The 27,931-nt window shown below is 39.9% G+C and overlaps 1 protein-coding gene across 13 annotated transcripts in view; it reads left to right on the forward strand.

The window, feature by feature from the left end:
* U2SURP (U2 snRNP associated SURP domain containing) overlaps window positions 1-27,931 on the forward strand; it is an 87,152-nt gene that overhangs the window by 43,426 nt on the left and 15,795 nt on the right. The window contains exons 1-20 of one of the 13 annotated variants that reach the window (XM_063166920.1): window positions 947-1,132; window positions 8,657-8,704; window positions 9,121-9,138; window positions 11,451-11,549; window positions 12,177-12,291; window positions 12,683-12,816; window positions 13,989-14,030; window positions 14,807-14,874; window positions 16,126-16,220; window positions 16,304-16,339; window positions 16,439-16,521; window positions 16,901-17,066; window positions 17,481-17,692; window positions 18,632-18,675; window positions 21,900-22,004; window positions 23,200-23,266; window positions 23,355-23,518; window positions 24,616-24,778; window positions 25,276-25,355; window positions 26,379-26,466. In XM_063166920.1, coding sequence (XP_063022990.1) covers window positions 9,124-9,138; window positions 11,451-11,549; window positions 12,177-12,291; window positions 12,683-12,816; window positions 13,989-14,030; window positions 14,807-14,874; window positions 16,126-16,220; window positions 16,304-16,339; window positions 16,439-16,521; window positions 16,901-17,066; window positions 17,481-17,692; window positions 18,632-18,675; window positions 21,900-22,004; window positions 23,200-23,266; window positions 23,355-23,518; window positions 24,616-24,778; window positions 25,276-25,355; window positions 26,379-26,466 — 1,776 coding nt within the window. In that variant the 5' untranslated portion in view covers window positions 947-1,132; window positions 8,657-8,704; window positions 9,121-9,123. Of the gene's footprint in view, window positions 1-940; window positions 1,133-1,765; window positions 1,847-8,656; window positions 8,705-9,120; window positions 9,139-9,198; window positions 9,219-11,450; window positions 11,550-12,176; window positions 12,292-12,682; window positions 12,817-13,988; window positions 14,031-14,806; window positions 14,875-16,125; window positions 16,221-16,303; window positions 16,340-16,438; window positions 16,522-16,900; window positions 17,067-17,480; window positions 17,693-18,631; window positions 18,676-21,899; window positions 22,005-23,199; window positions 23,267-23,354; window positions 23,519-24,615; window positions 24,779-25,275; window positions 25,356-26,378; window positions 26,467-27,931 lie in introns of those variants that run through there. The other 12 variants (XM_063166916.1, XM_063166921.1, XM_063166918.1 and 9 more) reach the window with 12 other exon arrangements.

Raw genomic sequence — 27,931 nt, forward strand, 5'->3', positions numbered from 1 at the left:
TCATCTTTCATGCCAGGTTTATTAATATGGTGCCAGCAGAGTTGAGCATCATCTCGTGTCTTCTCCTGTAGCCCCAAGTTCCCTAGCTGGTTTGCTTTCAACTCATTGCTGCACCTGTTTGCACTAATATGGTAAAAACCACCCCAAAAGCAGGCCACAGATTATACTAATCCTGTATATCTGCAAGGCAGTGAAATGGTTCTCAAGTAAACAGGGGGAAAGATGGGGGAAGAGAAGGGCTTGGCTTGGATTCTGAAGCAGTAAATCCTGCCTAATCCATCCATAATGCTCCTTGACCAACGGCATCCCTTCATGTGGAAGGACTCCTCTATGGGAACGTTTGGGGCTCAAAATATCCTAAAAAAGACTGGTGGAGTTGTGCCTGTCAATGCGTGGGTTTGATTTCCCTCTCCTTCCTGCCAAGCCTCAGTGATTCCTCCTCAAATTTATCCAAGAGAGCCGTGCAGGCTCCTGCAGGCTGGAGATGGGACCAGCACGCGCTTATCGCTGCAGTCGCTCCGGTGTATTCGGTACAAATCCCCCCTCTGTGGGGCCTCGGCCGCCCCGCCGGTACCGGAACGTTCCGCCTTGTGTGGCGGAGGGCGGCGCCAGCAGCCCGAGAAACGCGTGGTGCCGTGTAACCTTTCTCCCTGCCTCAGCTGCAGCTGCAGACTGAACTGCGGAGTAAAGCAGCTCGTACCTAAGGAACGATGGGGAGCGTTATTTTTTATTTCGCCATTTTTTGTGTAACTTCGGGTGGAGTCACCTTACGTGGCACGGGCCGCCTCGGGCGGGCGCTCGGCACGGGCCGTGCCTGCCCCCTGGCGGCGCCTGCGGGGCAGCAAACCCAGGGAGCTCTTCCTGCTGCCCGCCGTGCTCTTCCTGCACATTGACCCGCGTCCTCCGCCCTTCAGGGACAGAGACTTCCCTGCCGTTCTCCGGCCCGCCGTGAGCCTCGCTGCCGCGCCGCTGTGCCCTGTCCGCCCTGCCCAGCCTGCTCAGCGCTGGTGACACGCGGTGACATTGCCATGGACGTGCTCGCAGCTGAGCCGTCACCCTGACACGGCTGCGAGCAGAGCAGCGGCTCTCAGCAGACCATGTCCCTGCACACTTGGACGCACATCTGCAGCCGGTGAGGTTTCCTGAGAGTTTTGCCCTCCTCTATAAACTTCCAGCCCTCTGCAGTTGCCTCTGCCCTCTTCAACCTTTCCTTTTGCTTCCCCCCCCCCCCCCCCCCTTCCTTCTGGAACTTTCATTCTCCGCTGCCCCAGCGGTTGTTAGCACAGGCCCTGCTCCCTCCCGCCGCTCACAGGGCAGTGCGTGTCGGCAGGTGGTGGATTAAAGCTTTCATTAACTTCTCTGTATCTTCCTGTCTTTTCCTTAAGTATTATCTCAGCCCCTGCATATTCCACTCTGAAAATCCATGAAAGCACGGGAATTCAAGACTCGTGATAGATGTGACGGCTGGTTATAATCCCCAGTTAAACAGCCTTCAATACACTTGCAGTTGTAGTGTGATATCAAACCCAGTAAGAAAGGGTGTGCTGTGTTATCCTTTCAGTACTGAAGGGCTTTTCTCACTGAGGTGCAGCATTTCGGGTTGTTCCCAGCGCTGTCCGTTCCGTTTCCCGTCGCTGCCGTGCGGGCCGAGCGCTGCCAGCGGACGGGGCGGCCCTGCCGCGCGGGGGGGCGGGGGGAGCCATCGGCGGCTCGGCCATCGGCTTCGCGCCCTCCGCTCGCGGGCTCGGTGGGATCGGCGCTCGCCCGGCCGCCGCCAGGGCTGGGCGAGGGGAGAGGCAAGATGGCGGACAAGGCGCCCGGCGGCTCGCAGAAACCCGCCGGGAAGGTGAGGCCGCTCCGCCCCGGGCCCGCGCCCGCTCCCTTCGCCTCGGGAGGCATGGCCCGCGGCCCGCTCCGATGCGCTCGGGGAACCCGGCCCGCGGCCCGCTGCCCACGCGGCGGGGCCCGGTAGCGGCGGGGCGGCGAGGCGCGGGCGGCGCGGCCTGCTCTGAGCCCGGGGTGACCGCGGGCCCCGGGACGGGGTGGGGGGCGGGATGGGGGCTCGGGTCCCGGGCCTCTTGCGGGGCACGCCCGCTCCTCGATAGCGGCCCGGGCACGTGTCTGTCCCCGTGGCGTCCCCGTGGCCCGGCCGAGGAGGGCGCGGGGCTCGGTGGCGGCGCTGTGCCGGCCCGCAGTGCCCGAGCCCCGCCGTGCCCACCGACGGCTTCCATTCCATTGCCCTCCCTCCCTCCACGTGGGCCGAAGCCCGCGCAGGGTGAGTTTCCAGCTCGCGGGTGGGAAGGAAAACCACGAATTGAGATGGAGTGGGTTCTTTTGAAGCGCGGTGAAATTATAAGTTTCATGGAATTGCTGCGGCGTTCCCCGCGCTTTTCACGGAGCCCTCTGTACTTCCTGTAGGTGCTGCTGGCTGGATTTCCAGCCCAGGAGCGCAGGTAGCGCAGCAGCTCTGCAAAACCTGGCCCAGAGCTGTGCTCTGGAGCAGCGGGCGCAGCGCGGAGCTGCCTGCGCTCCCGGCATCGCTCCTGCCCGAGGGTGGAGGGTGAGATACTTTGGGGGGTGCACTGGCCGCTGATGGTTTGAGGATTGCTCCCTTTCATTCACTTTCGTTTCAGGTTTTAGATCAGAAATATATAAATCCTCCAGGTTTTGGTGTGTGTGTGTGTGTGCAAGCCATTCAAACAGAAAGCCGTGTTATGGCTCAGGAATTACCAGTGCTATAAATGAATAATTTTTGCCCATCTTTTTATTAAGCAAGACCAGGATTATTTAGTTTTTTAAAATTTTATTTTGCTGCCAAGAAACTGTAGTAATTAACGTAGTTGGTAGTGAAGTGTAGTTACTTAAAGTCTTTGCATGTTTACTCAGTTGTTATTAGAGTAGGAGCGTTTTATTTTTGCTTCCCTTTTATGATCTGTTCCAAATATTGCCAAGAAATGTTCTTTTATCTTGCTTTTGACTTGGAATGGCAAATAAGAGCTGGACAGAAAACTTCAGTAGTAAAATAAATCTTAATTTGTGGGCAGTGCCTTTCAGGGAATAGGACATTTTGGGATTTCAAGTATAATTAGAAATAGAATATTTAATTATTGATGAGTGCAGCTGATAGCGTGGTACAGAACACCAACCCTTTCTTTTTGCAGTTACATTGTAGGCTATTTGTGTCATTTGCTATTTCTGTACTGATGATACTCTTTCTTTCAATATACACTAATAATTAATTTACAGGGATTGTTTTCTGTCCTAGATGTCAGTCCTGCAGAGGTTGTTCAGGCAGTTAACTCTTCCATGCCATGGAAGCCACCTAGGGACTGTAAGGTCAGACTGTTCATCTGCCAGCCCTGCTGAGGACAGTCTGTACCTGCACTGCCACTCTGTGCACTCCCCTCACTCCTCAGTTCCATTCCTCCAGACATCCTTGCCATCTTCCACTTTACATTCTGGATCTGGCTTGTTCCTTCTTGTCAGTATTATTGTATGTGCCCCAGAAAATAGGGGTAGTACCTGCTTGGATCCATGGGAATGTTTCTGTTGAAAAGTGAAATAAAATAAGACATCCTTATCTCTTGGGATTTATTTCTCAAAAACAAAATCTTGGGAGATCTTAGGGGGCTGAACAGTGTGTGTCCCCTTTGGTATCTTTGTTTTATTATTCCATAAGTGCTTGTGATATACATTGAGATACTTTTCAGATGTCTGCAGAAAGAAGTGGTATTGAAATTATTAATATTTGTTTTAATTAGTTTATTCACACAGGGATTAAAATGTGTATTTTTAGTTGAGCCTATATGAGAATGTTTATGGTTTAACAGTTGAGCAAATAACCATTTTGCTAGATTTTATGAAGTAATTATTTATCAGACATTTTGATTTTTTTAATAACTTTAGGATTCATTTACTTACATAATTAAAAGTGAAGTTGTAGGCTTCTTTTGCATTTACATTTGTTTTGCAAATGCAGTACTTTATGTACCTCCCAGACTCATAGAATATGTTTCAGTGGCAGTTCCAATTCAGTGCCTTTGCTGGCTTCTCAATACCTGCTGGAAAGACACAGTGACCTTTTATTTCCTGTGCTCTGTGAGGAGCTATGACCTAGTGCCTGAAATAAAAGAAATTCTCCCCTTCAGAATGGTTGGAATTTGTTCTTCAGTCTTGTTGTCCAAGTACCAAATTTGACCCAGTTTATATATATATATATGTAGTGTAAAATCCCATTTTTTCAGCCAGGCATTGTTTGTTTGATTCACTGGAAAGCATTGCTGGAGGTGGTGCAGGTTCAGGGAGCCCCCAGTGCCTGCACTGCTGTGGTGGCAGCTGCTTTGTGTGATACTGGCAGCTGCTAAATTACTTTGAGAGTCTCCCATGTGAAATGTGTTGCAAAAGCATTAACTATTCCTTTGGCACTTTGAGATTAGAATAGCAAGATTGGTGCTTGAGATTTCCAGAAATCCAAGTAGGAAAGAAGGATAATTAAAGAATAGGAAATAGACATTGCAAAGACTGCACAGCACATCAGTGTAGGGCATGATTCTGAAATGACAGATACAGATGTTCTGTTATTTATGTAAGGACATTTTAGCTGCTCAGTGACTCTTTGATTTTGTCATTGTATCTTCTGAGAATAGTTACTGTCTGGCAAGGCCTCTGCTCTTACATAGACTGCTGTCCTAATTGGGTGCCATATGCAGAAGAAATACTGAAATACTCCACTTGGACCAGGCTGTACTTTTCCCTTTTTCACCCCAAAAGCTGGACCTGTTACCTGAGTTGAAAGTTCTAGTGGAATACAATTCTGTACAAATACTTCTGGAGAAAGCCACTGTCCATTTGCTGTTGTGTTTGCAGGTTATGATTACTCAGGTAGGAACTAATTCTGGCCTGCATTATTGCAGTAACTGCAAACACTAAATACATTAGCTGTGAAATAATTGGCAGGTGTTTTCAAGCACTTATTTTCTGGAAAGAAAGGGAGAATAAAAAATATAAGGCAACCTGGGAACCTCCTTTAGCTGAATTTTGACATCTTAATTTATGATGTGTTCCATTTGTTTTTCCTTGCTGTTGGTGCTGGCACAAGGAGTCCCAGCCTTCACTACTCCTTCCCTAGCAAGCTTTGTCCTCTCTGGTTACTTTGGCATGATTTGGGCAGCAGGCTGCTGCTCTGAGCTGGGAGGTGCTTTGGCTGAAGCTCCCCATCTCCCTGTGGTGGGGGATGAGCTAGACCAGGAGCAGTGCTGGAGTTCAGTGTGACCACTGTGGGGGCAGGATCGGTGGAAGGTGTTAAACAGGGCAGGAGTGGCTTTCAGCAGAGCTTCCTGTAAACATTTCACCCTGAAGCTATTGGTTCTTTCAAGGACAGGGCTTTCGTTTATGTTTTAAATTGTAGCAGTTACAGTTGTAAAAATACCATTCAGCATTTATAGGACCACAGATTGTCTCCTGGGTTCTATTGGCAGCCTTTGTGCTTTTATTGCTCTTTGTGTCACTAAGTGGCATCAGTATTAATTAAAAAAAATATTTATTGTATACAGTGTATTTTAAATACTTGTGAAATAACACAATCATGCCAGGTTTACTGAGAGATCTTTAAGTCTGGAGAAACCATGAAGAGCTGGATTTGTGGGCAGGAAGAAAGACGTTGGAAGAGCTGTTCTCTTCTCTGTTTTCCTTGGAAGCTTCCATGAAGCTAGAACAAATCAGGATCTCAGAGATGTCTCTGCTTTGTCATTTTCGTGGAAGTTTGTCATAAATCTCATTTGTCTGGTTCTTTGAAGTTTTTGGTTTTTCTTTTGGAGGTTGAGTGAGGTTGGCTGGATTCAGCTTTGGGTGACCTGAGCTCCAGGACTGGGCTTTGACAGGGCTGTATTTTAATGCAGGCTGCTGAAATGACACTTCAGCTGTGCTGGCACGTGCTTTGACAAATGTGCAGTGTGAAAGTGATGGAAAAAGTGATCCAGCTTAAAAAAGTCTGGGTGAGGACAAAAAAAGGAAGATAGTTCTCATGCAGAGATGCAATGAATTGGGGGTAAGAAGTTATTTGTTAATTGTCTGTGCTGGCAGTGACTGGAAGTTGGATTCACTGCATTTTTTCTGTTGGCATTTTGAACAGGAGGGAGCTGTCCTCACTCGCATCTCATGTGTAGGGCAGAGCTTTGTGTGTCTCTCAGCAGTTAAATTCAGTTGAGCTTCCTGACATGATGAGAACAGAAAAAACAATCCTGCTCTAGATTTCAACACAGGTGGGCAACATCTTCTGAAATGTTTCCCTCTGTTAGACACCGATTCCGCTGAGTCAGAGCAGCTGGTCTGACTCCTAAGGAAACAAAATGGCCCCTTTTGTCAAGGCAGTGCAGATGGATGAAAGTGCAGTGCTGGGAGAATCTGTGATTTTTTAAAATAAAATAACTGCTGTTTGGAAACTGGCAGATAGCAATGTGTGGTTTTGTCAAGAGCCTTTTCATCTTGTGCTTTGTCAGAACAGTTGCTTGGTTGGTCAGGAGCAGTATCAAAGGTAGAACTAAATTTATACATAGGAAAAAGAAGACCTTAAAAATAAGAATTGTTGAAGGAGGAAGATGACATGGCTCTCCAAAGCTGCTAATTATTGTGGGGTACAGTTGGTCTGAAAGCTAAAATTGCTTTTAGAAGTTTTCTGAGTGCACCTGAATAGAAATTGTGCTGCTCAGCTTATGTTCAGTGGCTCTACAGTGCTGTGGTCTCTGGGTGGGTTGGGAAGTGCCACTGGGCTCCCACAGAATCTCTGTGTGCCACCACACACTGCAGCCTTTCTGAGCAGTATCATCTGCTTGCTGCTGCAGAAGCAGATATAGTGTCTTGCTTCTTTTTATGTTCTTCCTCAGGATAATCTGTCTGTACTGAGCATTGCCACTGTTCCTCTGTGTAATGCTTTGTGTGTGTCCCCCCTGTGAGCAGCTTCAGCACCCCCCTGTTGGGAGCTGTCACTATCAACACTTCCATCAGTGGAACAGATGTGGGGACTCGGGAAGGGGCCGTTCCCTTGTGCTGCTGCCAGACAAGCTCCTTTCCTGGAGCAGCACAGCAGGGCAGACAGCCCTGTGCACTCCACCTTTGGGACTGATGTTTTGGGCTGCAGCTCTCACTGTTTGTTGGAAGGCTGAATTGCAGCTGGGTGCTGCCTGCCGCAGGGTGGCAGCTGGCAGCAGGAGAATGCTGCTCCCATGCTCTGCAATTCTTTTGTGCAGTGTACATCTTTTATCTGTGTGATGTTGGCCTGCACTTTCCTAAAGTTTTGAGGGGAGGACAGCTTTCCTTAGGCTACATTTGTGCTGTCTGGAGACCTGTGCATAACAGATTACTGATCTGAGTGCCACAGGCAGCTGGAGATCACAAAAAAATCCAGCACCAAGTACACAGCAGGAGAAGTTTGCAGGCAGTGGCATTAGTAAAAAATGCTTGAGATATTTGCTTGCATGTGTATTCTAATGGACTGCTACTGCTGCATGTGAACTCAGCTTGTTATTGGCTTCTGTGCAGAGTTGTGCTTGTGACTCATGTACAGTGCTGCAAGGAAGGGGATTTGGGAGGTCCTTGAGAGTAAGACATGATTTTTTCCCCCCATTTTTTTCCTGCCCCAATCATCTTTCTTAAAAAAACCTCCAAACATATTCCTGGAAGCCTTTTGCTTCTCCCTTTCTAGGGCTGTATGTGTGTGTTGCACTCTGCCTTTGTGCACTTAATTCTGGTTTCTGTTGAAGACCATTTCTTTCTAAATTGATTTTACTGTATAACATAGGAATACACTTGTTAAAAGAGAAATGTCTCTGTCTTAGCTGATGAAAAAGCAGCATGCACAATAAAAACAAGGCCTAGTAAATGATCTTCTAGAGTAGTATTTGTTGCTTGTTGGTTTTGAAAGACTGGAAATGAGCATCATATATTACTATTTCTGGTATAAACTATAAACTCCTGGTAATGAGGAGAAATGCTAATTTCAGCTAATGGAAATGTGTTACTTTGACTTAAATTTCAGTTAAAGTATGAATTGTGCATCAGGCAATAATACTTTTAATTTTCTGGAATTTGGGCATTACATAATTTAAAAGTGTGTTCTCCATCACTTAAGCTCATTTAAAGTCTGATTTTGTGTATATGCTGGTTTAGGTGTTAAAGTTCAGCTGGAGTTTAAAGTAACCAGTGAGTACCTGGTCACATGTTGTGGTTTTTGAGGTGGCCAGGTCCCATCTATGCACAATATAGTAAAAACAGTTTTGGAAATTATTTTATAGGAAGCCAAATGTAATCAAGCACTTAATATAATCTTTGACAGCCTTTAATGACAACCCTTGAAGATGCAATGTAACTAACCTATTTTTTTTCCCCATTACTGATGTATTTATAAAATCCAGCTGTGGAAATTCAGATTTTTTAATGGTCTATCTTTAGCTCTGTCCCTTATTTGCCTTATATTGACATTGCTCCTGAGGTGACCTAGGTCAGATAGATCATTGAAATGGATTATAGGTATATTTGTTCTTTTGTATTTGGATGTTGAAATTGAAATGACAATTCATATTCCAAGAACTGGGAAACCCCCCCAGAGGTTGTGTGTCTGTTTCTTGTTGTGTGCCTCACCTCCTCCTCGTTCTCTCCTCAGGTCAGAGGGCCAGATGCAGTACATACCACTGGATCTGCTGATTCACATGTAAGTCCAAAACACTTAAACAAAAAACCAAAAAAATTCCAACCAAACCCAAACTAGGCCTGTTTTTAAAGAAACCTGCTTGCTACAGGCAGAGTCTGGTGCATTGGGTATGTAAGCTGTAGGTGTTTGCAAATGAACCAATGATTTCATGTTTAAAAATACTCCTTGAAACTTTCAAAACAAGTAGCAATGTAGGAAGCTGTGCTGCATGGCACTGCATCCATAATGGGTACTGGAACAGAAAAAAGCTGCAAGGACTCTGTATGGGTTTGTCTCTTACACTGGGGAGTGCTTGAGGATGCAAGGTCCTGGGAATCATGGGATATTCAAGTGCTTTTTCACATGCAGTTGGCTTCTCGAGGCTGAGACAGTGTGGCCCTAATTCCATCCTTTATTTTTATTTTTCTTTCTAATAGAATATGATAAAGGAAAAGGTAAGAAGAATAACCTGGTCCTGCTGTCCCCCTGCCCCTTATCCCCTCAGTGACGAGACCTTTGCCTGGTTGTGTGGTTGGTATGTTGCATGAAGACTTACCTGTTTCTGAGTTAAAATGAAAACAGGCAGCAAGAGCCAAACTGGGAGTTAATACCAGACAATTCATTCTGTGGTTTGGATTTTCTTCAAGATTTCAATTTGATTTTGTACATGCAGAAGTCAATTACCAGCTGTTAAATTGCTTGTAAGAGCATTAGTTGAGTTGTGGTAGCAGAAACTTTTCATAGAGAAGTAGCTTGTTTTATTGATTTCTTTTACTTGCTACAGTTTGGGCAATTACTCTTAAATCTCTTCTGAGTATTTTGTACTGATGGGACTGGAACTTCAGTGCTTTGTGCCACTTCACAGTCAGTGCAGTATTCTGGTTAAACAGAAGTTTGCTTTCATACAGAGATTTGATTACTCAGCTTAAGCTTCTCTTTGCTTCTGTCATTTGCTTTACCCTTTTCACAGTATCTTGCATTTTTTGAAGGAGGAAGATCTTCAAGTTTTGTGTAGTTCTGTTGTTAAGAATTCTGTGAAGCTGCATATGGTTAATGACAATGTTATAATTGCCTATTGGAATCTAACTAGCAGGCATAAATTAGTTCAATCTTAACTTTATATTGTTCCTGCCAGTTGGCAGGTGTTTTTTTTCCTGAGACCCTTTCTAAACTGAGCAGCTCTTAGTGCCAGAACTCTTTATCTTGCAGCTGCTTCCTTTATGTCACTGGAACAAATATTCATGTGGCTGACCTGCAGGTATCCTGTGACATTACTGTGAGAGATTATTTTCTGATGACAGGATAAGCCTTGGGTAGGAGTGTGGTATTTGCTCTGCCTGCAGTGCTGTGCCATTGCTGTGTGCTCATGCCAAGGTTGTATATTGTTTGACATATTGAAATAGAAGCTGCTTTTCAGACATCTGGGAGATGGGATTTTATTAAATTTAAAAACACAGAGATGAATTAAAAGCTCCTGATAAGCCTGTCACAGTATCTCACGTTGACAAACATGGTGTCATAAACCAGATAACTTCACAGAGAACACTGCATAAATTTGTCACTGATAGCTTTACTTTCAGTGATGAAGAGGGAACAGTTTCAAGGAAGTATGAACTGCTTGGTCCTATGCTTAGCACAGATCTGAGAGTGATGCTAAGCAGGGATTATAAATTGAAGATATTTCCAACAGTTTGTTTTTAATGGTGCTTTTTTATGAAAAAAAAATTATTAGGAAGCTGATACTAGAAATAAAACTCTTTGCAAAGAAAATTATTCCTAGAGGAAACTCTTTCCAGTTGGTATCAGAATATTTTTTATGATATGACATTTAAGTTGTTCACCTTATTTGAATTGATGTTGCGTTGAGTTGATTTTTTTTTAAGAACTGTCATTGCAAAAATCATAGTTTTAAGCATCGCTGTGTGCTCTGTGTAAGAGCAACACAAATATTTTGAAAACAAGACTAGTAGCTTCTGGGGCTTTGTTGTTGTGCTGGTTCTTCATGAATTACTGTGTTAAGGCAGGAGTTTCCAGAGAGGTATCTTTTCTCTCTTTTAACTTCCCACTGCCCATGTCTTTGGAACATGCTCTCCATCCAGTTGTCTTTCTTCTCTTGATGCTTTGCTGCCTGTCAACTACCAGAATAGAGTCTTAAGAATTCCAGAAATTACTCTTACGTGGAGTACTTCCTTCATCAGGGTTTTGGAAAGAAATTAGAAACAGTCAAGGAGCTGAATGTGAAGTTTTTGTGTGAGGTTTTTGTATAGCTGAAAACCTCTAGAATACATTTTGTTGTTCCAGCAAAGCTGTTAATTTTTACCTTAAAGTACAATGGAAATTTAGCATCCATATGGTTGTTCCATTACCTGTCCAACCTTGCACAAACATTATTCTTGCCAAAAGAGTCAGAGAAGCTTTTGTGAGGGAAGGGGGAAGAACTGTAAGGCAAAGCATGTATTTCTGGAGGTTTACAAACTGCAGCACTGCACAGTGATAAATGTCCAGGCTCTTACAGCAAGTGTCCTTCAGATTTCAGCTGTGTTTGAGTGGTGTATTAAAAGCTTCCTCATTAAACCAAGGATAATTTGTTTTACAAAAGCCACACTTTTTTTTTTGGTTGTATTAGATAATGAAAACTTCACAGATCAGTACAGAAAAGGCCTTTCTTTGTTTTGTTTGAGTTACTGGTGTAGGCCGAGGTCAAAAGTAGCATTACTTTCATTGTTTTGTAAACAGTTTGATGTCTGTTTTCTCACTCCCTTTGCAGCCTCTAATGGAAAGTAAACTTAAAGCATTCAGTATTGGCAAAATGAGTGCTGCCAAACGGACACTGAGTAAGAAGGAGCAAGAAGAATTAAAAAAGAAGGTAATGGTGTACAATGAAAATTTTACTTTGTACGCAGAGCTCAGATAAATTTGCTTTTAGATTGCAACCAGATATCTTAATTTTGGTAATTGTAGCTCTCTAAGAGTGAAAGTGAATTATATTTTACATGTATAATGTATTTTTGGCATTCATGGCTTTATGATACTGAGAAGCTTACTCTTTCCTTCTCTGTGAGAAATCAAGTTCTCTTGAAATAGGGTTTCCTGAAATAGGAAAGGGTGATCCTCTTGTGGATCTCCTTCAGCCACGTGGGTTGATGGTAAAGGCTGAGATGGAATGGGCACCGTTCTCTCATGCTGAGGCCAGCAAAGCTCCAGGCTCATAAGCCTTTGATTTGAGCTTTTCTGTTTGGCATCTTTTGAATGTTAAATTGCCATGTAAACTCCTGGAAAGGAACACACAGCCTCAGTGGATTTGTGTGTTATGTGCTGTGTTCTGCCCACATTTCTCAGAAATTTGAATTATCCAAAATTAAAGCTCCTTTGATGCTGTTTGTAGCTTGAACTCTAGAAAATAAAAATGAATGTCACATAGCTAATTTAAGAGTAACTGTCTAGTGAAAGTTGTTCTGTGATGATAGTAAATAGATGAACATTTGCTATGTAGGAGGATGAGAAGGCTGCTGCAGAAATTTATGAAGAATTCCTTGCTGCCTTTGAAGGAGGTGATGGTAATAAAGTGAAAACATTTGTAAGAGGAGGAATCGTTAATGCATCTAAAGGTATAACTAATCTTTTTTTGGAGGTGGTGGGTCATTTGGCTTTGAGTAAAGATGAAGATTGGCTTTGAATTGCATGTTAAAATTAGTATGTTACATTAGGAGCAAAAAAAACTTGATGCTAAAATCTACTTTATGCCTTGATTGAGGTAGGCAGTGGTGTGATTTGTGCTTTAACTATATGAAGAAAAAATGCCTTGGTTTAGACTACCTAATCCATGTTCTTTTCCTTCATATTAAAAGATGCTATATAAAATTCATATTGTCAGCTTTTTAAAAATGGGGTAATATATTGCATTCAATGACCAGGACTACAAATCAGCATTCTTTCTAATGAACAGTGTTGTGCAGCATGAGTTAATAAGATTTGCTTTCAACTTATCTTTCATTTCAGAGGAGCATGAAACAGATGAAAAACGGGGTAAAATCTATAAACCTTCGTCACGATTCTCAGATCAAAAAAATCAGCCAAGTCAGCCATCTAATGAGAAACCTCCATCCCTCCTAATGATAGAAACCAAAAAGCCTGTAAGTTTCTCACTTGAATCTTAACTCCATCCTGATGTATTTAGAAGTGCTTAGCAAAAGGGCCCTGAGTGCTTGCAGAGTAGTTTTATCTGCACGTGTCACATCTGAGAGAACGTGGACATTTGGAGTTTCCTGGACCAGTAGCAGACACAAAGGTGATGAAATGCAGAGGCCCAGGAGCCCTGTATGTGGCACAATGCACCTGGTGCTGCACTGCCCTGTTATTGTGTTCCTGCTAAGGTGCACAGACTTCTCGTGGATATGGGTTTAGTGACTGTTGCAAAGGGATAACTTCTTCAGTCGTCAGAATTTCTGGGTTTAGGTGCAATTCTCAATTTCTGTTGCTACTATCTGTTTTTGATTTTTTTTCTTTAACTTTAAACGAAAAAATAAATTGACCTTTGTGTTGATCCAAGTTTTTCTTGGTAGGGTTCTTTGAGTTTGTTTGTTTGTTTTGGTTTGGTTTTTTTTAGGGGGGGATGAAGTTTGAGAAGTTCCTTTAGAAGTCCCTCTTTGAGTTCCAGAACTTGCACAGTTCAGAAGCTGAACACCTTGTTTTATTTAATTTATTTTATCTTCTGCATGATTTGATGGAGTTTTTTTTTGTTTTGTTTTTAGGTTGTTTTTTGTTTTGTTTTTTTTTTAAGGTTTGTCTTAAAAAGTATTAAAAATATTAGAAATATGAACCAGCAGTCTTCAAGTCAAGTGATAATTGCATATGATTACTGTTACTACTGTGTATGTGTAATGAATGTCTTGGATGTCTTAAAAGTCTTTTAATAGAGCTTACTACAATTTTAAAGCTTAAGTGAAATGTGGAAGATGCTGCCTGTTAGGGTGGGAAATGAATGTAATGTGATAATTGTGGGCAATTCCATCATAACCTCCCTCCAGGTTTAAACAAATGTCAGTGTTAGAGCAGTGGGGTACTGCTGGATGGCAGTTTTGATTTTCATTGTATGTAAAGCTCTACATATACAGAAATGAATTGTAGCATTTTTTTGTTTTTCTGAGCTCTGTTCTGTCATATGCAAGTGTTTGTACTGTAAGACTATTACTGCTTTTCAAATTTTTCATAAATACTTGTGAAGTAATGCAATCAGTTTACTCACTTGCCATGTCCAATGGTGATTGAAGATAATGAGGTAAAAATGATTTTATTTATTTGGCAGACCCTCCCCAAAAACAAAAACAAACAAACAACTTTGCCTGGGGTGAGTAGGAAGTCCAGTTTTTCCAAAGCTGTAGTGTGTAACACAAGTATTTTGTATGTCTGCCTATTGGAAACGTTTTCATTTAAATTTGATTATATAAAAACAATGTTGTTGAAGATAACATTTCACATGAGTTAGTTAAGGAACGTATATTACTGTTAAAAAAAAATATATTGCAGTATCCATATTCTTCATCATTCAAGAGCTTTTCCTGAGGATCTTGAACTATTTAAAGTAACTGTTTTTTCAGACTATATTTACATCCAAAGGGAAGCAAGAGAAGGAAATTCTTTTCAAGTAGAATGTTTGTAGATAAAATAATTGAAAATATATATGTAAAACAATTTACATATATATGCACACACATCTATCAAATTCATTAGAGCATGATGGTATGCTAGGGGTGTAGTCAGCATCCTAGTTTCCAAATGGAACAAAGTGACAAAATACCTCACAGTTATTTTAAATGTTTATGTCGTAGAGAGAGTGTTTGATCATATGTGCTGCATTGTGAGAATGAGAAGTAACAAATTTTTTTTTCAACTATTCTGAATTTTTATTTTCTAGCTTTGTGTTTGATAGCGCTCAGTCTGAATGTTTCAAGTCTGTTTGGTTGTTGTTTTGGTTTTTTTTCATTGTTTTTTTTCTCCTGTAGTTACTTGGTTTGAAAGCTGTGGGTAAAATGTGCATGGAAATTATCTATGGTTTTGTTATGTTATTTTTAATTCTGTTCATTTTGTCTTCTGAAATGTTGTTTTGTATATCTTTAATTTTAGCCTTTGAAGAAAGGAGAGAAGGAAAAGAAAAAGAGTAATTTGGAACTTTTTAAAGAAGAATTAAAGCAGTAAGTTTGCTAGTTTTTACTGTAAATAAACAAAGTCCAGGGTTTTTGCCTTGCCAGTATTTAAGATCATTCTTGCTAAGTTGTCTTCAAAGGAAGGTTTTTATTTTTTTTCTTCCACAAATACTTGGGAAATGGTATAGCTAATTAGCTTAAAAGAACTTAACTAGGCTTAATCACTGCCATTGCTGATGGGCTTGGCCATTGTTGGGTCCATCTTGGAGCTGGCTGGTGTTGGCTTTATCTGCCATCGTGGAAGCTTCTGGCAGCTTCTCACAGAGCCCCCCCCTGTATCCCCCCACTACCAAAACCTGCCCACTACAGGGGTGTAGCAGAGAGATTGGTGCAGTATGAAATGTCTGTCACTCTTGACAAGAGTGAGCTTTGTCAGTGTTTCTAAACTGTATCCAGAGGAATTTGTAGGAGAAGGCTGAGCTTTTGTATAATGCAGAAATAAGAATTGTGCTTCAAGTCTAGAGACTTCAACTTAGATAGTATTAAAAGCAAGTTGGATAATGCTTGAAAAAGCAGATTGTTTCACTTCCATATGTGTTGGAATACAACAAAGAGCAGCTGAGTGCCATCTGTTTATCCTGCTGCTAGTGAATCTCTGTGCATTAGAAAGCAGTAGGTACAACATTCTAAACCCACATGTGGCTTTTGTGAGGAGTGCCTGAGCCTCACTGCTGCATGTTCCTTAGTTGGTGTAAATGAGTTGAAGGAACATCCCTGTATCCTGGGATTCACTATCTTCATATCCGGATTTAAGGCCAGACTGCAGGGCACCAAATACTTGTGAGTACTGTCCTCAGAGTTAGAAACTGAGATGAAATCCAGTTTATTCTGGAAATAGTCATGTGGATGTGCCTCTGAGTAAGGCTTAGAAAAGCTGGAAGCATAACTAGACACTGAGGAGTTGTGTGCATCTTGAAAAGTCACTTGAGTGGTCTGTGGATCTCTGGCAGTTGGATGTGGAATTGGAGTCACTTTTTCAGAGCACAGTTCTTATTTCCAGTTTTGTTTGAGAATGAAATACCCTGACAATATGAATGAGGAAGCATGCAGCTGGAATGATTCTGGTAGATATATTCCAGTTGATGAAACAGAAGTTCAGACATACTGGCAACTTGGAAGTTCTAACAAACTCATTGTTTCATATTGAAAATTCTCATAATTGTTTAGTCAACTCAAAATTTTAAAATAAAAACTTCAGAATGGTTTTAAGTTGTTGCTGACTTTAAACTTGCTTCTTAGAATCCAGGAGGAGCGTGATGAAAGGCACAAAACAAAAGGTAGATTGAGTCGTTTTGAACCACCCCAGTCTGACTCAGATGGGCAGCGGCGTTCAAGTAAGTAGATGTTATTTTTTATGTTAGTCTGGGCTACAAGATTTGTAGACTAAATTGTACATATTTTTCTTCTCTATATTCAGTGGATGCTCCTTCAAGAAGAAACAGATCGTCTGGTGGTAATACAGATTCTTTTCTTACTCAATTTAATGTTGTCGTTTAAATGCATAGCAGAGATTATGACTTCTTTTTTTGTTTGTTGTTTTCCTGTATTTTAGTACTGGATGATTATGCACCAGGGTCACATGATGTTGGAGATCCAAGCACAACAAACTTGTATCTGGGAAACATCAATCCTCAGGTGAGTTTGGGGCCAGGGAGTGCAGTGTTGGCATTTTTGGGCCCAGACAAATTTTTTTGCAATATTCATTGGAATAAGTGCTCTGAATATAATGCTGCAAAGTTCAAGTTTAGACTACCAATCTCTAGCTCAGTTAAAATTCTTTTTCCATTGATATCCCTAAGCGAGGTGGATCATACCTTAGGCATTTGAGCGTGCTCAGTTAAAAGTGCAATTTTTTAGATTCTTGTTTCTGCAGTAGATTGCATTGGGGAGCTATCAGTGAAGTTATGTTATGTCAAAAAAAAAAAATGAAAATTTTGACATTTGGACAATAATGCAAACAGCTGTCACAGAATTACAGTGGCAAAATGTTAATTTTTACCTCTTTTTCATGTAGATGAATGAAGAGATGTTATGTCAAGAATTTGGCCGCTTTGGACCATTAGCGAGTGTTAAAATTATGTGGCCAAGAACTGATGAAGAAAGAGCAAGAGAAAGAAATTGTGGCTTTGTTGCCTTTATGAACAGAAGAGATGCTGAAAGAGCATTGAAGAATTTAAATGGTAAACAGATTTCTCAGTTCAGGGCTGTAATTATCTTTGCAGACTGTAAGCACATTTTCAGGTTGTTTTATCAGCCAAGTGAGATGTGTTCTGTAACTCCAGTAGATACCACACCAGTAGTGAGTTTACACTTGACTGTTCTACTGGCAGCTGAATATTGCCAAACAATAGTAATTGTGTACTGTAGTGTCCTGAAGACAGACATTAGGGGAAGACTAATAAAACATTTTGTGTAATAGGCCTTCATTAGCCTGTGTTGTAGTCTGATAGATCTAGTAACAGTAATCAACAATGTAAGCAAAAGGTAAACAGTGGCCGGCAAACCTAAATGTTGCACTTAGCAAGGGGAAATCCCAAGTGATGCAGAACCCGTTTATAACATGGTAATGAAGGGGTTTTTTTTCACATTTTCAGGCAAGATGATAATGTCGTTTGAAATGAAGCTGGGCTGGGGCAAAGCTGTTCCTATCCCACCACATCCCATCTACATTCCGCCCTCCATGATGGAGCACACCCTGCCGCCGCCCCCGTCAGGACTGCCCTTCAATGCCCAGCCTAGGGAGAGGTTGAAGAATCCCAATGCTCCAATGCTACCACCACCAAAAAACAAGGAGGATTTTGAGAAGGTAACTTACAGTACCCTGGGCCGTATCTCATTGTTAAATACTACATCTGTGACAGTATTTCAATGGCTTCATAGATTTGCATTGTTCAGGCTGACTTTGGCAGCCCTTAGCCTGCAAAATCTGGCTCCCTGCTGTAGCCCAAGGGAACCTACTTAATTCCTGAAGCTCTGTTTCATGTCTGTGTTAGGGTACAATATATTGGCTCTTGGTTAATTTAGTGCTGCTTAAAATCTGGCTATCATTTTCCCCCTCCAGGCTCCCTGGATTTTTTTCTCCTACGTCCCCCCATTTTCTTGGCTGCCAAATTGCAGTATCTAAATTGTTTTCCTTATAGAAAATCCTACATTTTAATTTGGGTAGCATTATTTTTACCCTAGAAGAGTTGATGTATTTTGTATAGAAGGTAATTAATCTGGACATTGAGTAAGTATTTTATGCTACTTATGGAGTCAGTTTTCAAACTTTTCTTTTTGTGGAATATTAGCTGATAAAAGGGTAAGTATCTTGAAATCACAAACCAACTTGATTTACATTTGTAAGAATTTATTGATTCTTTGAATGACACTTTAATGCCAGGGCTGTTTTTTGTAAGACTTGGGAATAAAGTAATACCAACGTGATCCAAGTCAAATAGTTTAGAATCTTTTCATAAACGTAAGAACTCCTTTCTTATATATTCAGCATAGTTCCTATTCAGTGCCTCAATGTACATTCTGACAGGAATGTTCTGATACTTTGCAATTGGTGAACCTTCATGGTTCACTGCCACAACCATTTGAATTTTGTGTAATTGCTTAGTTATAACTTCACAGCAGTGATTGCCTGCAAAGTTTGTGATAGATGTGTAGTATTTTCATTGCATATGTATATTTTTGCTTGTTACTTGTTAACAATACTCACATATTCTATGTTTATTATCTGATGTGACTTCATATACAGACTCTGTCGCAAGCCATAGTCAAAGTGGTTATCCCAACAGAAAGGTACATGTTTTTCTTTATTATTACTGATCTAAATATAGAAAATTTCCCCTTCGGAATTTTAAAGAAAAATGGTGATGTTGTGGAAAAGGTAATGGCTTGACTGAGCAATGGTTATTTTATAACAGTTAAAAGAAATGTGTGTGGTTTGCAGTCTAACTATTCTTGTCTTATTAACTGTTTTTGGGGTTTTTTTGAGGGTAGACTTAAGTAATTATCTTTTGCATTTAATTTGATCCCTAGAAAGTGATGCTGGGTAATTTTGTGAGTGAACACTAGGGTGAAACACTGTCTTACAGATGCAGCCTAAGTCCTGACATTAACCTCTGCATATGGGGATGCAGCTGTGGGATTTTTTTTTTTTCCTTGGGTTTTTTTCTTTTTTTCTTTCTTTTTTCTTTCCCTTTTTTTTTTGACATGTTCATTTTTTAACCAGTTCCATTGAGGCCAGTTCAGTTTTGATTCTGCTATTTTTTTAATTGTAGCAGTTAATAATTTTTGTCACTTTTGTATTATTGCAAGAATATTTTTCCATTTTGGTCCCCATCACTGTTCCTATCTTCACGCTAGTCTAGGTATACTCTTGCTCAGTTAAGCTAAAGCCTTTTCCCAAACATAGGAACACAACACTGTTTTAAAAGTAAAGAAGCACAAAAGATTACCAAATTCTCTTTGACATTGGCCTTGGTGAGCAACACCAGCTGAACTGTCTGCGGCAGCGGGGGACCAGGAAAACATCATGGGATGGATTGGGAAAGTATACAGTTTTTGACCAGACATTGGTACGATCGGCTCCAATAAATGTGGTTTTATTATAACTGAAAAACCTTTTTTTGTTGGCCAACTTAAGCTAAATGACCTTTTAAAATAATGCACTATGGGTTTTTTACTACACTGTCTTAATTGTCACAAAGTCCCTTTTTTCTTTTTTTCGTGTGGGGGGAGGGGGAAGAAGGAGATTTCTGAGCTGGTTGTTGTGCATTAACAAACTTGGCAGTAAATGTCCAATGTACTGCATTTTTGATGGAATTTTAAGACAGTACAATTTTTGTTGGGTAGAAACTTGAATAATTGGGGCGACCAAACAGGAGTCTTGATTTGAGAAACATACTGAGTAGCAGAACAAGTACTTGTAAAACTGTACAGTGCTCACAGAGTAGCTGGCAGAGAAAAATTTTTAATTTTCCATGTCCATTTTATTTACTGTAGCATTTTAAAAGCCTGCATGATAAGAACTCACGTTAAATGAATTGTATTTGAAAACACTTCTAATAATTCTTTTCCTGCTGATTTTGGAAGTTGTCAGTGATAATTGCTAAGACCATTCCTTACTCAGTGCATCCCATCATGCAGAAATTTTGACTGACTTCAGTGGGATAATAGGTTTAATTATTCTCCTTTGATTAGAAATTTTCAATACTATTTTCCACATCTCTTTGTTCTTAGTAAACAGCAAAGCTTGAGTATGTATAATCAATTTTTTTTTGAGAAATTCACTTCCAAGTAGTCACATCTTGCATACCAAAATGCCTGTAGCATTTCAGATATGGGATGAGCTGAATCTATTTTCATACATTGGAGGTCTTATGAAGCAGATGTTCTTCTTCAAGCATAAGCTGCTCATACACAACTAGATTTTATTTGATGAAGGAAAAATTAGATGAAAACCAGTGATGATTTGCAGGAAGCCAGAAGTGATCACACTGGATTTGCCTTAAAATAAATGAATGCTGTTATAGCTCAGAGGCTTGAAAGCTATTGTAGATTTGTTTCTTGCTGATGTTTTCAAATACAGTTCATATAACAAGAAGAGTCTGGCTGTTCAGACTTTCAGAAGACTGCTGTAAATAAAATGGCTACAGAATTGATGAAACTATCTCCTCTTTGCAGTGTTTCTGGGATTATAAAAAGCAGACAGGAAAATTGAACTGGTAGCTGTTTGATTTTATTTGTGTAATATTTAAGGCAAATGTAGATTCAGTGCTAGATGGCTTAAAAGAGCACTTGCAGATGGCTGGGGTAGGATTTTATTACTATTCTATTATTACTATTTTTTAAGTTGATTTTTTTTTAATCTAGTGCATTATATCTGTGGCAGAACTTGTAATACTCATGGTAGAAAATAGTCACTTCAGTGCTAAGAAGTAATAGAAAATTCTGCAACTTTACAATGTAAAATTTATGGAATTTTAGTCATTTAAAAAGTGCTATATGGAAATCTAATGAATTACGTGTAAAAATCCAATACTCATTTGTTGCATCTAAGAAATTTAAAAATGCAAAAATCTGTATTTTTTGGGCTTGCATCACATTCAAAGGACACGTACTGTGAAGCTTTTGGCATGTGTAGGTAATCTATTTTAAAAACTCAGGACACTGTTTCCATAAAACCCCAAAGGGGTGGAAACTGGCTATCACTGTTTTTGATAAAGCTTTTCTGACTGTCTCCTGTTAGCATGGTTAGAAGTGACTCTACATTGAAAAATGTGCACTTCACATCCACTTCTTGCCTGTCTCAGGATGTAGTGCTGAATGAAGGAATACAGATTTTTATTTTTTTTAAATTGTGATTTAGTTCTGTTGTGTGTCTGAGGGAGGGAACATGGGATGCTATGACACAAAAGAATGGACAGTTTTGTTCTATGCCAGTAATCGAGTCTTGACCAAAAAGATAAGATCTAAATTTAATAAATACATTGCCCTGTTTTGCATCAAGAAGGCTATTTGCTTTTCCTTTCATACTTGAATACTTTGAAAGCTGAATTCAGATTGTATTGAACATTCAGAAGCATGTGTGTTTTATTTTGAGCAGAATATTCAGCCACTTGTTCCCCTGTGGAACTTCAGCTAACACTTCAGTCTTACTTCTAGACAATGTAGATGAGGGCTTAGTTTTTGATAGCTAATTGTACTTTGGTGCTCACGTGCCCATATTTGTGTGTCAGGTTTCTGCTAAGCGAGACATGGTTGTAGGCTAAGACATGGAAATTCAGGAAGGAGGTCTCTTAAATTCTTACTCCACCACTGCTAGGCATGGTTTGATTTTTAGAATGCCCGTGTCTGTGATGCAAAGCTATAATATGTTCCATGTTGCCTTACCTTTTATGCAGATTTCTTAACAATACAGCAAAATAATCTCCTGCACAGTTGTAGTATCTTAGGTGGAGTGTAGTTTTATATAGTGTTAGGTCTGAATCAATTTTTCTTTAACTGTGTTGTTGTTGTAGGAATTTGCTCGCTTTGATCCATCGAATGATAGAGTTTGTGGTTCGGGAAGGGCCCATGTTCGAAGCCATGATCATGAACCGAGAAATCAACAACCCAATGTTCAGGTGCTTATTGCATTGCTTCCCTTGCAAATAACACCTGCTGGTTTCACTCTTGTTAACACTCTGCATTCTCCAAATACTAATAAGACTGACTTCTGCTGGGTCTCTCTTTGTGTGCAGATGCAAACTTTACAAATCACACCTATGGCTGTACAATCCTTTTATAAGGCAGAACACACTTTTATTCCAATTGTTACTAATGTGTACATACAAATAAGTACAATAGTACACTCACTATGTAATAAATTTCTATATATTTTAATAAATGCTATTTAACACATAGTCTTTTGAGGGATTCACAGTCAGTTGAAGCAGTAGCATATGCTCTAAAAAAAGAAAAAAATCCCCCTCCTCCCCCAAACAGAAAAACCCAATGTGAGGTCTACTCTTCCTGGAGCCTATTTTGTAACCTTTAGCAAGAGCTGGGAGTAATTTTTCTTATATGTCAATTAAAATACAATTAAACTTCAGCTGACATAGGGAAGTTTTGAGAATTTTGAGCACTTGTCCTTAATGGAATACAAAAGGACCAGTTTCTAAATTTCTTATGAAGTGCAGTCTCTCAAAAAAGGTTTTGAGGGAAATGTTAAATGACTTTTTAGCAGTGTTTTGTTTGCAGTAAATTTGAAGTGCTTCATTATGATTTTTATATGTAAAGTGAGAAGGTATGCAGGTGAAAAATATCCTGGCCATTAAAAATGGGCTGCTTGTCCCCACACCCTCCATCAGATGTTGCCAGTGCTCTGCTAGACAATTTACTGGTGGAAAACTTCAAGTCATTTAGTATTTGATGACCTCACTATGTAACTGCAAACTCCTGCATCACTTGTGCTGAGGCTGCAGCTGCTCCTGTAGTGTCTGTACTGATGATTCTTCTGCTTTGCTGTGAGGTTGCACCGTTGTTCTTTCTGACCCTCTTTGTTCTGCTCTTGAGTTCTGAGCAGTGCTGTGCCTTTGGGGAGCTCTGTTCTCTGCACATTGCATGCGTGTGTATGTGTATGAGTGTGTGGAGCAGTTGCACATGTTCTGCCTGACTGTGCTGTGGGTGTACATGATTTTAGCTCCTTGTGTTCTCTCTGCAGCTGAGGTGGGATTCTGAACAGGGTTTGGTTGGGGTTTTTGTTATTGTTTCCTTTAAATTTTTGTCAGTTCAAGATTTGTAATATGCTCTATGTATTTTCTTTGCTCTTTGGTTTAGGTTTTTATTTGAAAACCAGACTCCAGCCCATGTGTATTACAGATGGAAGCTTTATTCAATTCTTCAGGCAAGTAGAATTTTCATAATAGTTCATAGCTTCAAGCATAGTGAAGTGAAATAACACCAAGTAAAAATACTTCTGTTTTTTTTCACAGGGGGACGCTCCAACCAAGTGGAGGACGGAAGATTTCCGCATGTTCAAAAATGGATCCTTCTGGAGGCCACCACCGTTGAACCCATACTTGCATGGGATGTCAGAAGAGCAGGAAACAGAAGCGTTTGTGGAGGAACCAAACAAGAAGGGTGCACTCAAGGAAGAGTAAGTACCACCATTGATGGATGGTGCTGCCTTGATAGCAGGGCTACCTGGGTTTGTCCTTTGTGGTTTTGTAGCTCTGAGGTGTCATCCCCTGAGCTGTCATACTTGTCATAGTATTCTGTACGTGTCTGAGTAAGTGTCTCTTCACCTCAGTGTTTCTGATCATACCTGTAGCTGATACATTCTTGATTTGGTTAGCTTTGTCATCACTGAACCTTTCATTCCAATGTTATGAACGCTTAATTTGAAAGGGATTAGGAAGATGAGAGTTTTTCCCCTTTTTCTGCTGCTGTCTGTAGCTGAGGATATGTAGCATCTTTCTCAACATTGTTAGGACCTCACAAACTAAACTGTTGCTGTAATCTTAAACTTACTGATACTGTTCATCAGAAATTAAAATTGGGAGCTGTTGTTAATAAACAGGAAGAGAGAGATCATCAGAGTTCTTTGCTTTGACGTATACTGGGGGTGGCTGTGGCACTGGAAATAGAGATTTGCTTTTCCTAATTTTGCTGTTGTTGTTACAAATGTGTTACTAACATGTGGAATTTTTTTTCTGTTTTATTCTTCTCATCATAATTACCACAACAGTCATGCTTCTGTAGGTTTTAATACACAGTTTGTTTCTTATACCTTCTTTTAGAAAGGCTCAGAAAAAGATTATTTTAAAAAATTTCTCTCATATGGAGGTCAGGGAAAATGTGAAGCAGTTGTTTACTTTCTGAATCTAGTGTTTCTTATTTTGTAGCAGAAATGACTTGCATGCTTTAGATTTATCCATTTGATTTGAACCTAAACTAAATCCAGAAAGAGAATTACTTTATTAGTGATACTGATGTGCTTAATTAAGTTATTTCTTAGGTATTTTTCCTTAATTTCTGTATGTAATCAAGACTTGAGTGAGAATTTTTTGCACTTTATGTAATATGGACATATAAATTCATGAACCACTTAAAGAACTCAAGCAAAAGAATATAAAAATATTGAAAATTGCTTTTCTCCTAAAGATGGAAAAACAAAATAAACATTGTTAAATGGAAATTCACAAAAGTACTTTTCATTTCATATTGAAAGTATTAAAATTCCTGGTATTTCAGACAGAGGGACAAACTAGAGGAAATCCTGCGTGGGTTAACACCTCGGAAGAATGACATTGGTGATGCAATGGTCTTCTGTCTAAATAATGCAGAAGCTGCTGAAGAAATTGTGGACTGCATTACAGAGTCCCTGTCCATCCTCAAGACTCCTCTTCCTAAGAAGGTGTGGAGATTTTCTATAATCTTGTATTTTGGGGGCAGAGCTCACTTAGCAGCATGTATATGTAATTTACAAGCATTATTTCATAAGTTTCAGGTAGTGTTGAGATTTTGTACTGAAGTGTGGTCTTGAATTCTAGTATCATCTCTTCCTGTGGAATTTTGTTACATATTTTTTATTCTTACTGAAGTTGCTTGTAAGTAATACTCTGCCTTACTGTGAAATTAAGATGAGTGAAATGATCTATTCAAATGAGAAAATTAAAAGAGGAATGCCATGATTCTCCTTTGTAGTGCTGTGGTGATATGTTACAGTAGTTAGTACTCTACAGCATTACAGGGGCATAATTGCCTCTTAACATGTTCATTAATAATATAGCTGTGCTACACTTAATTCTCATTAGATAGTTTAAACTGTCTTGTATTCTTTCAGTAAAAAAGGTTTTTATTTTCAGAAAAATTTAAATTGGACTTACCTTAATTTGACCATTTTTATTGTAGATTGCAAGATTGTATCTAGTGTCGGATGTGTTATACAACTCTTCAGCTAAAGTTGCCAATGCTTCCTACTATAGAAAATTGTAAGTATATTTTAGGTGGTTGGCTGTTAAAAAAAACCCTCTTATATTCATCTCTGTATGTACATCTCTGGATAAACGTGGTTGTGGGAAATTCAGACTTTTCTGTGCTACTGCTATTACAGACTGATGATATTTATATCTGTTTGCATGAAAATGTGTAAGATGTAGCATGTTGGTAATGCAAAAAATGTATGTGCCCTATGCAAGGGACCCTTTACATGGAGCTCCATAAAGGTGAGAATGCCTCTTGACAGAAAGCTGTAGATAATATTCAAGATATGCTATAGCAGATAGTTCAAGAAAAGAAGTACATTTTTTAGCAGATTTATTTTAATTAAAATTAGTGTGGTGTAACTTTCCATAAACCTTGAATAAGCTATAAAGGGATATTAATGTAGTTTATTTCTAAGTTGCTGAGAAGAATTTAGGAAGAATGTCCATGAGACAGTATCTTTGTAATATTCAATGTTTATGTCTAGTTCCTGGAGTCTCTCTAATGTTAGGGCAGCATGGTGGGAAATACTCAGCATGTTACAAAACTAGTGATTGCAATTGATGTTTCCTGTTGCAATGTGTCTGTGTTGTGCTGGTTTATTTTTTGCACATTGTGAGAAGCTCAAGGGAAGCCGGGCAACTGTTGCTCACTGTGCTTTCATTGAGGGCCTCACTGAATAAATTAGAATACAAGTATAACTAAGATTTTTTTAAAATACAGATTGAATTTTGAGACAATTCTTTCATTTTATTTAAGGTTGTAAAACTCCTTTTATCGTCCTCCAATCTTTCCAGGGTGTATAAAGAGACTGCAGCAGATGTGAAGATCTCCCTTCACAGTTCTGTTGTTGTCCAAGGTGATTTAATATATAGTAATCATATTTGCTTTATAGTTCAGTTCATGGCTACTATAAGGATCAGAACATTGTGCTTTTGAGTCCTGTGTCCCAGGTATTTTCATGAATTGTGTATGACCAGAAAACATATATTACGAAGTTTAACTAAAGAAATGTATATGTTTAATTCTAGTTTTGAAACAAAATTATGTCAGATATTCTCTGATCTCAATGCTACTTACCGTACAATACAAGGCCATTTACAGTCTGAAAATTTCAAGGTATGTATTTCATTGTTATTTACATGACATAGAAGTCACATAAATAGATGTTCCTGCACAAGAGATTACATACTATCAGATGGCTTAGACATCAAGGTCTCTATTTAGGCTTTTAAAATAATAATTTTTAAAAAGTTTTCTCTTTTGCAAGGATATCCTTGCAGTGAAGGAAGGAAATGAGCATCTGCCACCTGAAGTGTACCAGTAGGTTACAGTTGTGGAGTTGAGAGGATATCTAATCTATCACTTGAATTGCAAACAAGGCTTTCTAGCTTTCTTACCGTTCAGTAAGAAACAGTAAGAAGGGCCACCTGTATTTCAATTTCAGAAGTGAACTTGTGTGCAAGTGCTCAGTGTGGGAAAGAAGCTCCTGGGCAGAACAGCATAAAGTTACTTCTAAACTTTTATTTTTTGCGACAGGCTTTATTTTAGAGTTCTGATAAGCAGTCTGACCATGGGTACTTGAAAGTGGTTTTGGAGGTCAAATGCTCTCTGCTTCTCATGCTTGACCCCTGTCTTTCTCTTCATGATGTCTCTGCACTTTTTTTCTTTTTGTTTTTCAGTCAGAAGCTTTAAATACATAGCTTACAGAGCAGTTAGTTTGTCTGAATCAAGGTCTTCATCCTGGTTGTCCTCCTTCTGCTCTCAATTGCTCTAGATTGAGAATCAATTTTTAGTTATCTGCTGTTTTAAAACTTTCTTAAATTATATGTTAAAGAGAGGAAGATTTTTTAATATATATACATCTTCAGTTACATTTAGTGTGTCAAACTTGAACTGAAACACATCTTTCAAATATGCTTTTTAAAAAGGAAAATGATAAAATGATTTGGTTTTGGAAGGGACTTTAAAGATCTGCTGTTCCAGCCCCCTGCCATGGGCAGGAATACCTTTCATTGAACCAGGTTGCTCAGAACTCCATCCAGCCTGGCCTTGAACACTTCAGGGATGGGGCAGCCACAGCTTCATGGGCAACCTGTGCCATTGCCACAGCACCTTCACACTGAATAATTTCTTGATAATACCTAATCTAAGCCAACCCTCTTTTTGTTTAAAGCCGTTCCCCCCTTTGCTTGTCAGTACCTGTCCTTGTAAGAAATCCTTCTCCAGGTGTGTTTTAGTGACTTTGGGTGCTGGAAGGGGCTCTAAGGTCTCCCCAGAGCCTTCTCTTCTCCAGGCTGAATAAAATGAAAGTAGGAACACAATTTAAGTTCAATAATATGTATAAGCCAATGTTAATTTTAGTTATTTTATTTTACTAACAGATATCTTCTCTTACATTTGGTAGAGGCACCTGCTTTGAACATTGGGGCAGAATGAAATTTACTGTCAGGGTAGAACTGGCAACAGCCAAAATGGATAATGTAACAGGAATTTATAGGGAAAAGGAAACCCAAGTGAGATTACTTAAAATGTAGTTCCTATATACGTATGTTTGTAAAATTACTAGTCTTCCCCAGTATGG

Source organism: Melospiza melodia, chromosome 12, assembly GCF_035770615.1.
Source record: "Melospiza melodia melodia isolate bMelMel2 chromosome 12, bMelMel2.pri, whole genome shotgun sequence".
Taxonomy (NCBI): Eukaryota; Metazoa; Chordata; class Aves; order Passeriformes; family Passerellidae; genus Melospiza; species Melospiza melodia.